The sequence below is a fragment of the Microtus ochrogaster genome, chromosome 17 (genome assembly GCF_000317375.1).
Source record: "Microtus ochrogaster isolate Prairie Vole_2 chromosome 17, MicOch1.0, whole genome shotgun sequence".
NCBI classification, from domain to species: domain Eukaryota; kingdom Metazoa; phylum Chordata; class Mammalia; order Rodentia; family Cricetidae; genus Microtus; species Microtus ochrogaster.
The window spans coordinates 33,361,672-33,375,445 of NC_022019.1; the positions used below are offsets into that span (position 1 = coordinate 33,361,672).

The following is a 13,774-nucleotide window of genomic DNA, read 5'->3' on the forward strand; positions in this document are numbered from 1 at the left end:
GCAGGAGAACTGAGACACACACACAGCTTCCAGCAGGAGAACTGAGACACTGAGACACACACACACACAGCTTCCAGCAGGAGAACTGAGACACACACACACACCTTCCAGCGGGAGAACTGAGACACACACACACACACACACACACACACACACACACACACACACACACACACCTTCCAGTGGGGGAACTGATGAGACGCACGCGCGCGCGCGCACACACACACACATACACACACACCTTCCAGCGGGGGAAATGAACTCCCATCACTGAATAACAGATGTGTGACATTAAGACATGCAGGACACTGCCAGCATGCTAACACACATTTCATTCTTGCAGGGCTGAGGCTGGAGTTCCGGGCTAGCCTGGTCTAACAGTGAGATCTTGTCTCAAAACCAAACCAACAAACCTCTGAGGTCACAACAAACACGACCCAATCCATTATGATTCCATGACTCAAGCTCTTCCCTAGAGTGCTCATTAACATGTGTGGGAAAAGCTGTGGGAGAACATACTAAAAACATTTAACGTGTATGTATGTGCGCACACGTACGTGTGTGTGTGCGTGTGTGTGTGTGTGTGTGTGTGTGTGCGCGCGCGCACGTGCGTATCAGTGCACAGTATGCAGGTGCCCTGCAGCATGGGTGCTGGGGATCAAACTCAAGTTCTCTGTAGGAGCAGAACTGCTCTCAGTCACAGTCCTGAGATGTCACCAACATCCCCCCCACCCCCACCCCGGGCTTGAAGTACACATCTGTAAAATAGGTTAAGAAACTTTCATGATATGGACATGTGGTGGTTTGAATGAGAATATCCCCTATGGACTCAGAGTTTGAACACTTGGTTCCTGTTTGGTGGCATCGCTGGAATAAGTTTAGGAGGTGTGGCCTCACTGGGAGCGGGCTGTGAGCTTCCAAGGCCTCCTGTACCACTCTCTGCTTCCTGCTTACAGTCCAAGACCGCCCCAGCTGCAGCTCCTGCTGCCACGCCCCCAATCTGCCATCATCGACTCTCGTCAGGCTGAAACTTTAAATCCAAACCAACTTTCTTCTGTAAGTTGCTGAGCTGTGGTGTTTTGTCTCGGCATTAGGGGAGCATCTGAACGTGGGGGCCATCCACACTACAGGTGGGTTCGGAAGAAGGGGAAAGGAAGGGGCCGTCAGAGTCCCTGAGAGGAGAGTCTGCAGTCCCAGCTCAGGTTCTCCCCCTTTCCCACCCAAATTGTATATTTTTAACTTTAATTAACTAATTTAATTAACTGTTAATCTTAATTTCTACCGTGATCAACACAGGATGCAAATGGCAGTTTATCTAAAAAGTACGCTTGAACCCGAGCGTTAAAGCTCAACCCGGGAGGATTTGAAGACTGTAGCCCAGCCTACGGGGGCATCGGACTCCCAGCCGTCCATGTAGATGTAACAGTGACACACTTGTGAGTCCAGTTTTCTGTGGGAGAAACAAGAGGCCGTTGGATCCCCCACTCTAGAGAGCACTTTCAAAAGCACTCGGATTACAGAACTGGTCACTGAGCGGTGGTTTTATGGATCAAGTGTATCCATGTAACAAAGACTGTCCATCTTAAAACCATGTGACTGTAAACGAAGACGAGGGGCTTTAAATCATGGCTTTTCAAAAATTACCAATCTGCTTCTCAAGCGAACAGAACTAAAGACAACTGTATAATCCACAGCATCTGGAAAATGGGTAAAAGAAATGCTGGACTAAGCAATGACATCACAATGATACTAACACCCATGACCTGAAGCCCGTGCATCTGCTCCCACTTAGAGAGCTGTGCTGAGAAGGGTCACTGCTGAGGATATTAACGAAGAGAGGATGACAAGACAGGAATTTAGGGAACTCACTCCCTGCCCCGTACCCACGAGTCACACCCAGAGAACACAGAGAGGAATGGGATGTGCTCCCTTGCACACACGGTGACAACTTCCAGCGATGCCTTTCTCTGACAGGCCCCACAGAGGCCAGGGAAAGCCTCAGGAACCCCAGCATGCCCTGCTTCTGCCTGCCTTCTTCTGCAGGTGAGAAGGGATCAATAAGAAATTCGACAGTAAGTCTATACTACACTCTTTCAGAAAACCTGTATTTGTCTTTCTTTAACATCACAGCCTAGAAATTATTAATTCTTCTGAGATAACGGAAGCTATTTTGAAACTCTGAAGCAAAGAGGTCAAGCAATTACACAAAAAGGCTCTAAAAGCCGGTTTTCGTCTGATTTCATAACAACTTATTTTAAGCTGTTGGGGCTGAGGGGTGAATGTCCACAGGACATTCTGCTCACAGACAAGTCCCTGCGCGCGTACCGGGAAAGGGCAGCAGAGACCAGCTGCAGCAGAGCAGGTATCGGTTGAGCCAGAATTTAAGTTCTGGTCCCCAAAATACGGAGCACTACTGAAGATGGCGTGTGTGGCTTCATTACAGCAATCTAGAGGCTCTTGGAGCTCGGCTCCAGGCCCAGCCCCAGCACCTGGAATTTATTAAAGATGCAAGCTCACCCAAGACCCCCTGAATCAGCAGCTCTGGGGTGGCCCAGCACGGCCTCAGCAAATGCTCCAGTCACCACTCGACTGGGCCATCTGCTTCGGAGAATCTCATTGTAGAAACTGTTTTCCAAAAATTCTGAGCTCTACGGTTTACTGAGGGACGACGTGGTCTTAGGGCAAATTGTGTACTTACTAAACCTCTAAGTACCCTTCTCTGAGGACAGAGACATGACTCAGCAGCTAAAATACAACCTGTACACACACACACACACACACACACACACACACACACACACACCTAAATGTAATAAAAACTTAAAAATAAACAAATATCTCTATCCGTAAAATGGGTTTCTATTCTCTTTGCCATGGGGTTATTGTATTATTCAATACACAAGCCCTCCTACAGAGCCGGGGCCCATCACTTGGGTTACAGGGCTCATGTGTAGCCAAGCACAGTTCAGCTTCAGGAAAATCTGACCCCTCAACTGGCATCTCTTTTGCCAGGCTACACATCATATCTCATAGACTGAGGAATCAGCTCAGAGGAGTTAGAGGATTTAGGAACGATCACACAGATGGTAACCCCGAGTCTCCCAGCCCCACTCCAGGACTACCCCACCACACGGTCAGTAAGCATGATGGAAGCAGGCAGCCAATGCCTCGCTCCTCTGTTCTGCATTAAGGCACGTCCTCCATGTGTCCAGAGGTAACACGAGGACAGGGCCTTTCTGCCCAGCTCTGAGCACGGCTGAGCTAACTGTGCCACGTTGGGGAGGCTGACAGTCTCGCTCCACGGAGAAAAAGAGTGCTTGCTTCAACAACACGCACGTCCCGGGTGGAGGATATTAATAATCTTACTCTGAAATACACGCTCGGATGCATGGATACACACGGATGCCCACCAGGCAAGCGCACACTTTAGGAGTGAACTCTGCAAGGAACACCTGGGCTTACACAAGCATCATCTGCTTTCTTCCTGCAGATTCACAAGTGTGTTACCTCATCCAGTGACTCACCCTCCTCCATGACAAATTTCTATTCTGAGGCTAAATGTGAAAATTTATGGATAAGCAATATTCAGTGGCATTTAATGAGGTGGCTACGAGCCGCATGTGACCGCTGAGCACTTAAAGTGTGGCTATTCCGGGGCTGGAGAGATGGCTCAGTCGGTGAAGTGCTTGCTTTGCAACCGTGAGAACCTGAGTTCAATCCCCAGAATCCAGGAGAAAGCAGATGGTGGTGGCACCTATAATACCAGCGCTGCAAGGATGGAGACAGGTGGGTGCCCGGGGCTTTGCTGGCCAACCAGTCTAACCTACTGGGAAGATTCAGGCCATTGAGAGTCCCCAAGAAACAAGGCGGAATGGCACTTAAGGCTGAGCCCTGGCCTGCACATTCACCAGCGTACCGATACACACACGCATGCACACACCCACACTCACACTCATGCTCTCACACAGACACACACTCACAGACACACACACACACCTATTCTGAATTCAGTTGTACTGTAAACAGAGACTAAACATCAAAATCAGTCTGATTAAAAGAAAGTACAGCCGGGCGGTGGTGGCACACGCCTTTAATCCCAGCACTTGGGAGGCAGAGGCAGGCGGATCTCTGTGAGTTCGAGACCAGCCTGGTCTACAAGAGCTAGTTCCAGGACAGGCTCCAAAACCACAGAGAAACCCTGTCTCGAAAAAACAAAACAAAACAAAAAACAAAAAACAAAAAAAAAGAAAGTACAACTACCTTGATATTTTCAAAAGATTAGTAATTTATTAGAAATTCTTGGTTAAGATGTCAATTATACCTGTGTCAAGCTACCTTACTTTGACTACCAGAAAGTTTAGAGTGTGCACTAATTACATACTATTTCTGTTACTTTTAGGGTGTGACCCATAAGAAGCAAAAGGTTACTTTCTGAAACTTCCAAAAAAAAAAAAAGAAAGAAAACCAAAACCACAGCAGAGATGGAGCAGTCAGATCCACCTGTGAGGTACAACAGGCGTAGGGACACCTAGGGTCCTGGAGAAGCTCCTCCTGTCTGTGCTCCTTCTGCCCTTCGCCAAGCACCGACTGGATGGGGATTTGTGAAGCCAGCGTGCAAAGCTCATCCACAGTGCACGCCAACATGGCCACAGTTTCTGCTGTGCTTCCAGCACAGGAAGACACTGGCACTGGTGGCAAAGAGAGGTAGCAGCACCTACAAACACGGGAGAAGGCTTCACTTTGGGAACTTAAGTTTGCCCTTGTGTACCCGAGTCAAGTGATAAACAGTTAACTAAACTACCAGCTTAAACTCAACTAAGCGATGTTAGCAGCGTGGCTGGGGATGCCGCCCTGGGGTCTAGCTGCTTCCTTCAGCATCGTGCCTTCTCTCTGTGGCGATGTAATGCAGCTGGGTGTCAAGTAGCCAATCCTCTCAAGGTGGAAGGGAAGGAACGAGAGCATGGCCCTCACGCAATGACGCCAAGGTATCGGACACAAATTACCACAGTGAAGTTCAAGACCAGCGTCAGCATAGCAAGGAAGCCGTGTTTCCGTTCCTCTACAGAAGAGAGTAAGGAAAGACCATGAGGTGGGAAGTATGGGCAATCCCAGTCCCCTGGGGGGTGAGCGGTGCAGCTCCTACCTCCACTGAACTGTTCGGAAACAGAAATGCAAGCATGTCTCCTCAGCACCAGAGTGAGCAGGGCTCCTGTAAGTCTTTCCCTGGGAGGAACTTTCGAGGGATCAACGTCCATCCAGGAAGCCTCCTCAGGGCCCTGCTGGTCAGAGGCCCACATGCTTTCACGGAGTGAGGGCCCCGCAAATTTCCTCGGCTTCAGAACACCTTTCTAGGAGAAATTCTGAACTATTATATCACATTACAGAGGATTTCAAGCTTCTAGAAAATTATGTAGAAACTATACAGTCCGGGCCTTCTTGGTTCTAAAGTTACCTTCATAAGCAGTCTGGAGGCCCAAGAGGGGCTTCTAATATCTTCCTAGCCACTGTCCCAAATTATGCTGCCCTTTCATGCATTTCCAAACAGCTGACTCAGACACCGTCCATGAGGAAATGTTGCCCCAATCTATTGGTGGCCATGCTGGCTAGTTTTACGTCATCTTGACACAAGCTAGAATCACTTGAAAAGAGAAGTTCAATTGAGAAAATTCCCCTATATATTTTCTTTCTTCTTGTTTTTTTTTTTTTTCTGGGGGGGGGTAGTGGTGGTTCAAGACAAGGTTTCTCTGTAGCTTTGGAGCCTGTCTTGGAATTCTCTCTGTAGACCAGGCTGGCCTCGAACTCACAGAGATCCACCTGTTTCTGCCTCCCAAGTGCTGGGATTAAAGATGTACACCACTGTTGTTCAGCATAAGCCATTTTCTTAATTAGTGACGGATAAGGGAGGGCCCAGCATGGTGGGTGGAGTCATCCCTGGGCTGGTGGTCCTGGGTTCTATAAGAAGGCAGGGTGAGCAAGCCCTGGGGGCAAGTCAGTGAGCAGCATCCTCCATGGCCTCTGCCTCGGCTCCTGCCTCCAGGTCCCTGCCCTGAATGAGTTCCTGTCCTGACTTCCTCAGTGATGGACTATGATGTGGAAGTGTAAGCCATATAAACCCTTTCTAACTTGCTTTTGGTCCCGTGTTTCACCATAGCAACAGTAACCTTAACTAGGAAGCTTCCAAAACCCCCAAACCAAACCTTTAAACATAACTAAGCTTAAAGCTTAAAATTAAATCTCTATGATATTAGTTCTGACCTGGCCCTGGTCTGGTCTGAGTGGCAGTTTACCATCTACTGCTCACTGCACAGATAAAACTGCCAAAGCTCAGAAATGTGTGTGTGTGTGTGAATGTGTGCGTGTGCTCGTTAAGATCTGTGTGCTTACGTGTAAGTGTGCACATGCTGCGTGCGTATGAGGGTACCCACGGGGAGCTGGAGTTACAGGCAACTGTGAGCCCCCCATGTAGGTCCTGGGGCTGAGCTTCAGTGCTCTGTGAGATCAGCAAGCACTCAGCCACTGAGCCATCTCTCCATTTTGAATTTTCAAGTTTATGGTGAGGGCTTTTGACCTTTCTTATCTGCCTTTCCCTTCACAATGGCAGGCTTGAGTGAATACCTTTGTGTCTATCAGTAAGAGGGTGCGCATGCGTGTGCATGCGTGTGCATGTGTGCGTGCGTGTACAGGTACAGATCTCAGGAAACCTGACCAGGACTCTGCCATCCTGGCTCTGCACCTTACAGTGATGCAGATCCCACTGCCAAGCCCCTGGAAGCCTATTTCCTCATTGAACAGGAACGGCGAGGACTCTGTTTCCCGGGTTGTGAGAGCTCACAAAATCGTGCATCTAGCAGTGCCTGGTGTGCTGCAGGGGTTAGCTTTTTAACTATCCCACCAATATAAAAAGTCAGGGAGTATCACCCTGTTGTATAAGACAGTGGCCGATCAATCTGCATGCACTTTATGGCAGGAGAAAGGAAATACCCCAGAGAAGCAGGTCTTCCTCTCTACAAGGTGAGAATCCCAAAGCAGCTTGGCATGAGAGTGGGAGGTGACGGAGGCACGGAACCCCTGGGGGACACCATTAGGACAGTTGCTCTGCCCTTCTAGGAACGAGTGCACCCAAGAAGTTTCCTTCCTAGATTAGTCAACAAAGCAAGTGTGTAAGAGTGGGAGCCTTGCCTGTGCAAACAGCTCCAGAAATGGTGGGAGCCCCTGCCTACTGGAGAGCCTAAAGCTTCTGGGGGGGGGGTACCCAGAGCATGGCCTTCCTCCAGCGGGATGAGCTGAGTGTTCTCTAAGACTTCGGAAAGGGTGGGTGATACTAACACACACTGTGGCTACCACGAGAGCATTTTTGAGCTACTTAATACCGCAGAAGGACAGGCCTCTGTGTCCCCAGTGTAGATCTTAAGTCTTTTTTTTTTTTAATAAAGAACTAATAGACTCAGTTTTTTTTAAAATATTTATTTATTTATTATGTATACAATATTCTGTCCATGTGTATGCCTGCAGGCCAGAAGAGGGCACAAGACCCCATTACAGATGGTTGTGAGCCACCATGTGGTTGCTGGGAATTGAACTCAGGACCTTTGGAAGAGCAGGCAATGCTCTTAACCTCTGAGCCATCTCTCCAGCCCCTAGATCTTAGGTCTTAACACGTGTGGCCGAATGAACTAAAGAATGAGCAAATGAAACAGAAAAATGGGGGCACAGGAATGAAGTGTCTGCAGCTCTCAGGAAGGAAATGTCCTGATTTGGTGACCTGAAAACGTGTCATCACACAACGGTGGCGGGAACGTTCCTAACCCTCACACTACTGAAACAGAGACAACAAAGAAATGACTCATGAAATAACACCAACGGTGAGCCTTCCTCCTAAGGCAGCCCACACAGATGCAGCTCTTTCTCGGTGTGAGTACGCGTTACAGGCTATTAAACCCTTGCCCGCAGGCCTGCACTTTAGGGCCCGAGTCTTCCTTCACTTGGTGTCTCCAGTAAAACAAAGGCCCTCGACTTCTCCTCCCTGTCTGTGGGACTGATGCACTGGTGGGACCACCGGAAGCTGGGTCCTCTCGGGTCCTCTCTCTCTACAAGGGGCACAAGGGTGGTTACCTCCCTGCACAGTGAACATGGCTGACTGCAAACATTCCGGTCAGAACTCAAACTCATCTGTCGATGCCTGTAAGTTTCTCAAAAATACGAAAAGACCCAAACAACGTCTGTGAAAACATGAGTCCCTTTGCTGGAGAGTTCAGCTCCTCCCTATCCTGGCATCTTCCAAATGCCCAAACTCTCAAACCAAGACCAGTGTTACAAGCCCTACCTGCCTCACAAAAACACCCAACACGGAAGCTCCACTGGTTTAGAACTCTGGGAACACCACACCCTTTTCCTCCAGAGGGCTGGAAAGCAACCATTAGAATAAGGTCTTCCCAAGAACCAACCACACCTTAAAGTTTGGAGGGCAGAGTGGAGCTCTCCTCCCCCCTCCGTGAACAGACAATACACAGACAGCAAGAATCCCAAGGGCTCTCCCCACGTGTCATCCACGGCCACAGAGCCACTATCAGTGGTCTGCCCAGGAAGTTGAGTGGATAGGCACACCGGTCTCCTTCACCTTCCGCTACCATGCAGAGACAAGACAACCCATAAGCTGAGCCCTTTGGTCTCTGAGGCTTTACCCATCCAGACACAAGCTGTTCTTGGGTACTGGTGGGTGGCCCAGACCTCTAATCCCAGCACTCGGGAGGCAGAGGCAGGTGGATCTCCGTGCGTTCAAGGCCAGCCTGGTCTACAAAGCAAGTTTCAGGACAGCCAGGGATATGCACAGAGAAACCCTGTCTTGAAAACTCAAACAAGACTAAAACAACGCGCACACACACATAAAAAAACAAAAAAATGACTTTCCAGCCAGGTGTGGCAGCCTGCGCCTGTAATTGCAACACTTGTTGGGAAAGGAGACAGAGTGGTCTGGAAGTTAAGAACCTATCCAAAAACAAAACTACCACCACCACCAATGGCCTTCCTAGCCCTGTGAAAACAAACAAACAAACAAAAACACTGCTCAGGGAAACCCTAAACATGGCAGGCCCAAGGAAAAGCAAACACTACTGCCAAGCACAGGGCAAGGTGAAACGTCTAATAGTTTACAGGATAAGCAGGATGGCAGAAAGCACTTTAAAACACGCACGCACGCACGCACACACACACATTAATACATTCACAAACTAATTACAGCAGAAACGTAAAAGCAATATTACGTAACCATTAAAAATAAGGCCTCTGTGTGCGGGGAAGATAGCTGTCAGCTAAGTGCTCACCAAGCAAGCCTGAGGACCTTAATCTGATCCCCAGAACCACGCACTAAAGGCAGGTGTAGCCATGTGTTTTTTCAAAGGCAGGGGATGAGATGCAGACAGGAACTGAAGCTCCTTATACCTGAGGGACGAGACATGAGCTCCATTTCTGATAGGCATCTGATAGCCGCACACACATGCACGCACACGCGTGCACACACACATGCATGGTTCTTGATGTGTTTCGGGAGAAATGTACCTTTATTCGTGTACTTTCCAAAGCAGACAGATGGAGAGGAGTTGTGCTTTGACACGCACAGGACAAGACGGGAAGTACCCGAGCAGATCAGTAACAATGTCAACCTCTGAAGAGTGGGACGAGCAGGTTAACTATTTTAGGGCTTCGGTGTGGCTGAGGAGCAGAGCATTTGGGGCCTCGCACACAGGAAGAGGCTTTGGACGGGGAGCCTGCCCCAGTGATGGGAGTGTACTGTTTACATTCCCTGTTAACTATCAGCTGTCCCTTCTAAATGTTTATTATTGTCTCCTAGAGACTACTGATACATTTTATATAATAATAAATAGTAATTAAATCATAATAAATAATGATAAAACAATAACTAAATGTTACTTCCTAAACGAACTATGTTCCCCGTAGTTAAACATCTCTCCATATAGTTCACTCAAATTACAGGCTTAGGTACAGGGGCTACTGGGGCTCAACTAAGGATTAGCACCCAGACAAACTGATCTTGTGACCGCACACTCCAGAGTGCTCCCCTGAGAACAAGCTGTGTCCCCAGCAGCCTGCTGAGATCACCTTTGCTGTGGGCAGCTATCTTCCCAAGCAAGGAGATCTGCCTGGGAAGTGAGCCTCCCCCCCACCCCCATATCCTGGCTTCTGATACCCCCTCTTATCTTGTGTGGAAGGGGAACGCCTGCAGATAAGAAAGGTGTCTTCATGTATCGGTTTCCTTGGAGCTCCACACACCTACCTCTCTGCAGGTGCACAGAACTGGACCGTTCCACGGCACCAGAAGTTTCCACGCCCCAAGGAGTATTTCCCCATGTACAGCTGTAGCCGGCCCAGCCTTGTCTTTTGCTGTTCCCTGTGGGACTGTCTGGAGGGAGATGTGCGCTAAGTAAATAAATAACTACCGCCTAGCCGCCTGAGCAGTGGGGGGGGGGGGGACTGAACGACACTGAACACCAGAAAGAGAAGCCAGCGTTTCAAAAGTCACTTTTATGTTATTTAAGGAAAAAATCGCAACATCGCTACAAGCCGCTCAACCCTCTGCATAGCTAATTCTGGACACCAGGAGAACCCCGACAGAACACATTTAAGGATATTCTCTGGGGAACCCAAACCACACAACTTCCTCCCACTTCCACACACTGTTTACTGTAGAAGGCACACAGGTGGCTCAAGCCGTGGAGCTAGACGAAAGATCTAAGATGAGGAATATACAACTGCTTCACAACATCATCTGCCGGGCGGAGGGGAAGCGGGCGGGGGTCAGCTTCCTTGACCGACCCAGTCTAGGATGAGCAAAGTCATTCTGAAGGCAACCTCCTCCGTCACAAGGGAAAGCTATCCGTTCATGTCAGGTTTGCTCTCGAAAAGTTTAAAGCTTCCATCCTCACGGCTATTAATCAGAAACCAAACAGCACTATAGCAGCTGCAACCAACCATCCACGTTTAGGCAAAAGTAAAAAAAAAAAAAAAAAAGGCTACGTAGAAACGCCAGGCACCAGCATGACAATCCCCTTCAACAGATCGTGTGAAAGGCTCGATTGTCTCCTCTGCAGAGATGCTGGTGGTTTCTGCAGCTTGCTTAAAAAATTATATGCCTTTATTGTATTAAAGGAATTCCACAGGGAAGCACAGCCTACTCAGAGACGGCCAACAACACAGGCACTTTTCACGTCCTCCCTCCCAGAGCCGACCGCGGCACTTGACTCTGTGCAAACTGCTGTGAATTTAGCTAATGTTAAGACATCAGCTTTTCTGCCAGTTGCCTCACAGCGGAGATTCTTTGACTCTGTTCAAAGCACACTCCGTAGTTAAGAAAACCCAAGTGAGGCGCAGAGAATGCAAGCAGTCTGGAAGCCCTCAGCACCTGCCTTCTTTTCTCGCGGACGTAAAGAGGTAATGCACAGGAAAGTTTAATTCTACCAAGTGCCTTCTTTCCGACTCCCAGGTCGCTATTAAAACGTCCCTGGTTGGGTTTATTTCTGAAAAATGTTGCAACTACGTGTGACAAAAATTTTAAACAATACCAAATTGTTTTATGCAGAGTTTCCTCCTGGAAACCTGTTTACCCACAAACATCAACATTTCTCTCCTCACCCAGGAAGAATGGAAGTGGGCTTTAGGTCAGCCTACAAGGGGAGGAGGGGAGAGGGGGTGAGAGAGAAGAAGAGCTAGCCAGAGACAGGCGGAGCGAGTCAGAAAGTCAGAGCCGGGCAAGCGCTGGCAGACTTGTTCGCGCACAGCCACAGTCCTGAGTGGGGCCCGCGTTCTTACCAGCACAGAGCTCTCGGTCTCCGCGTCTCCCTGGGCCGGATCCTTGTACTGCAGGGGGGACTCGATGACCAGCTCCTTCTTGTCATTTCTCCCACTAGTCCTGTACTTATCAGCCTGCATTCTCCACCCAGAACCGTGGTCAGAAAGCCTGCAGCAGGGACAGCTGAGAGTCCCCTGCTGCTTGAGGCACGGGCACACACACCACTGGCCAGAGGACGGAAAGGAAGCCGGTTTCCCAGGCACGAAGGGTCAGCCTTACTGGCTGGATGTGCGGAGCCTGAGGGGTGGGAAGGCATGGCCGAGGAGAAGGCCAGCCTCCAGGGGTGTTACTACAGCTCGGAAAATGGGAGGCTCCTGCTCGCTGGCCAAAGGAAAACAAACCCCAAACAGAACAATACACAGTGTGCTGCCTCTGTGATGAAAGACCAGCCTCACTGTGTCTGTCTGCTCCGCGTGGCGTGGGCCAAATCAATATGAGTCCAAACAGCGCAGAGCCGAAAAGACTGCCCGTGGATCTCAGTGAGACTCCCTCGTCTTTGCTTCCACACTGAGGCTCCCAGCTAGGGAGCCTGACAGTCTAGAGCCGCAGTTTCAGAATGTTTTCCTGTGTGCGCTAAGTCTAAGCGCCCAATACGTGGGTGGCTGCTGATCAAAGCAGGACCAGACAACCACACAAGGGTATTCCAATCACTTCTCACGGAAGGACAGACAGCAGCAGGCGAAATCGCAAGCATCTACTAACTGTTAAGAGTATGCCGAATGAATTAGCATTCCATGCAACACAAGCGTTCGCCACGAACGTTTCCTTTGCCCGCACCAACATGTGTGTGTACTAGGAGGTGTGCACCCAGCGCTAAGGGATGAAGACGGTCAGAGTGGGCACGTGAAGCAGAAAGTCTCTTCTCTGGAGAGCAGGAAACAGATGGGAAGCCAAGACAAAAGCGTCCTACAGAGACAGACACACAGGAAAGCCCAGGGAAACAGCTAGGTTACTTTCAGGGTCCTACTTGCTGCCCCTCCCCCAGTGTGCCTCCAGAAGTCTACTTTATTATTTCCTCATATTCACGGTGAAGTAACTTTTTAAAAAAAAAAAAAAAAAAAAAAAGGTAAAACAGAAGCATTGGCGGGATTTGCTAAAACGGCGCAGGGCAGGGAGAGCATGCGTGGACCGTGGGATTAAGTATAGTGATGCACTTCCAGGATTAAATATACTGATTTATTTCCAGGCGGTGCTTCAAATGGGAGCACCTCCCGTTTGGTGCCTCTGTTTATTTCTCTGAAATCGGGAAGCATCTAGTAACCGACACAGATTTAGTAACAGTCTGTAAACAGGGAACCTAGCTCTAAAGCATCCACAGCCCCGAAGTACAGAACACTTGGGGAACAGAACCGGCAGAAGAAACGCAGGTATCATCCCCACCCCCTCCCCATACCCCCTCCCCACACCCCACTCTCCAGGCACAGCGAATGAGGCTGGCAGTGGGAACTAAGGGGCTAACCAGTGCCCATTCCGCCCCCCCTTCTCCCCGCTAGCACCTGTCACTGTCATTTAAACACCAGAAATCCTTTTGAGTATGGGCATTAATGGTTCAATAAATAAACTACATTTAAAAATTAGTTAACTCGCTGGGTGTGGCTGCTCACACCCACAATTCCACTCAGCAATTCTGAGGCATGAACTCGGGAACCTGAGGTAGGAGGACTGCCTCCTGTTCAAGGCTAGCCTGGAATAAAAAGTGAGCTCTTATGTCAAGAGAGAAACAAAACCTGGCTTTTTTAATAAACTCGTTTTTAAAGAGTTGGGAACATAGCCTGGATGGTGGAATGTTTGCCTGACAGGCACAGCCCTGGGCTCCGTACTGAGCACCACACTAACCCAGAGTCGAGATGCATGCCCTGGGCTCTGTACTGAGCACCACACTAACCCAGAGTCGAGATGCATGCCCTGGGC

General features: G+C 49.3%; 1 protein-coding gene across 16 annotated transcripts in view; it reads right to left on the minus strand.

Moving 5' to 3' along the window:
- Dock9 (dedicator of cytokinesis 9) overlaps positions 1–13,774 on the minus strand; it is a 250,768-nt gene that overhangs the window by 138,132 nt on the left and 98,862 nt on the right. For 3 of the 16 annotated variants that reach the window (XM_005355689.3, XM_026783244.1, XM_013349321.2), the window contains exon 1: positions 11,824–12,096. The exons of the other annotated variants lie outside the window; for them this stretch is intronic. In XM_005355689.3, the coding sequence (XP_005355746.1) occupies positions 11,824–11,943 (120 nt within the window). In that variant the 5' untranslated portion in view covers positions 11,944–12,096. Of the gene's footprint in view, positions 1–11,823; positions 12,097–13,774 lie in introns of those variants that run through there. 16 annotated transcript variants of the gene reach the window in all.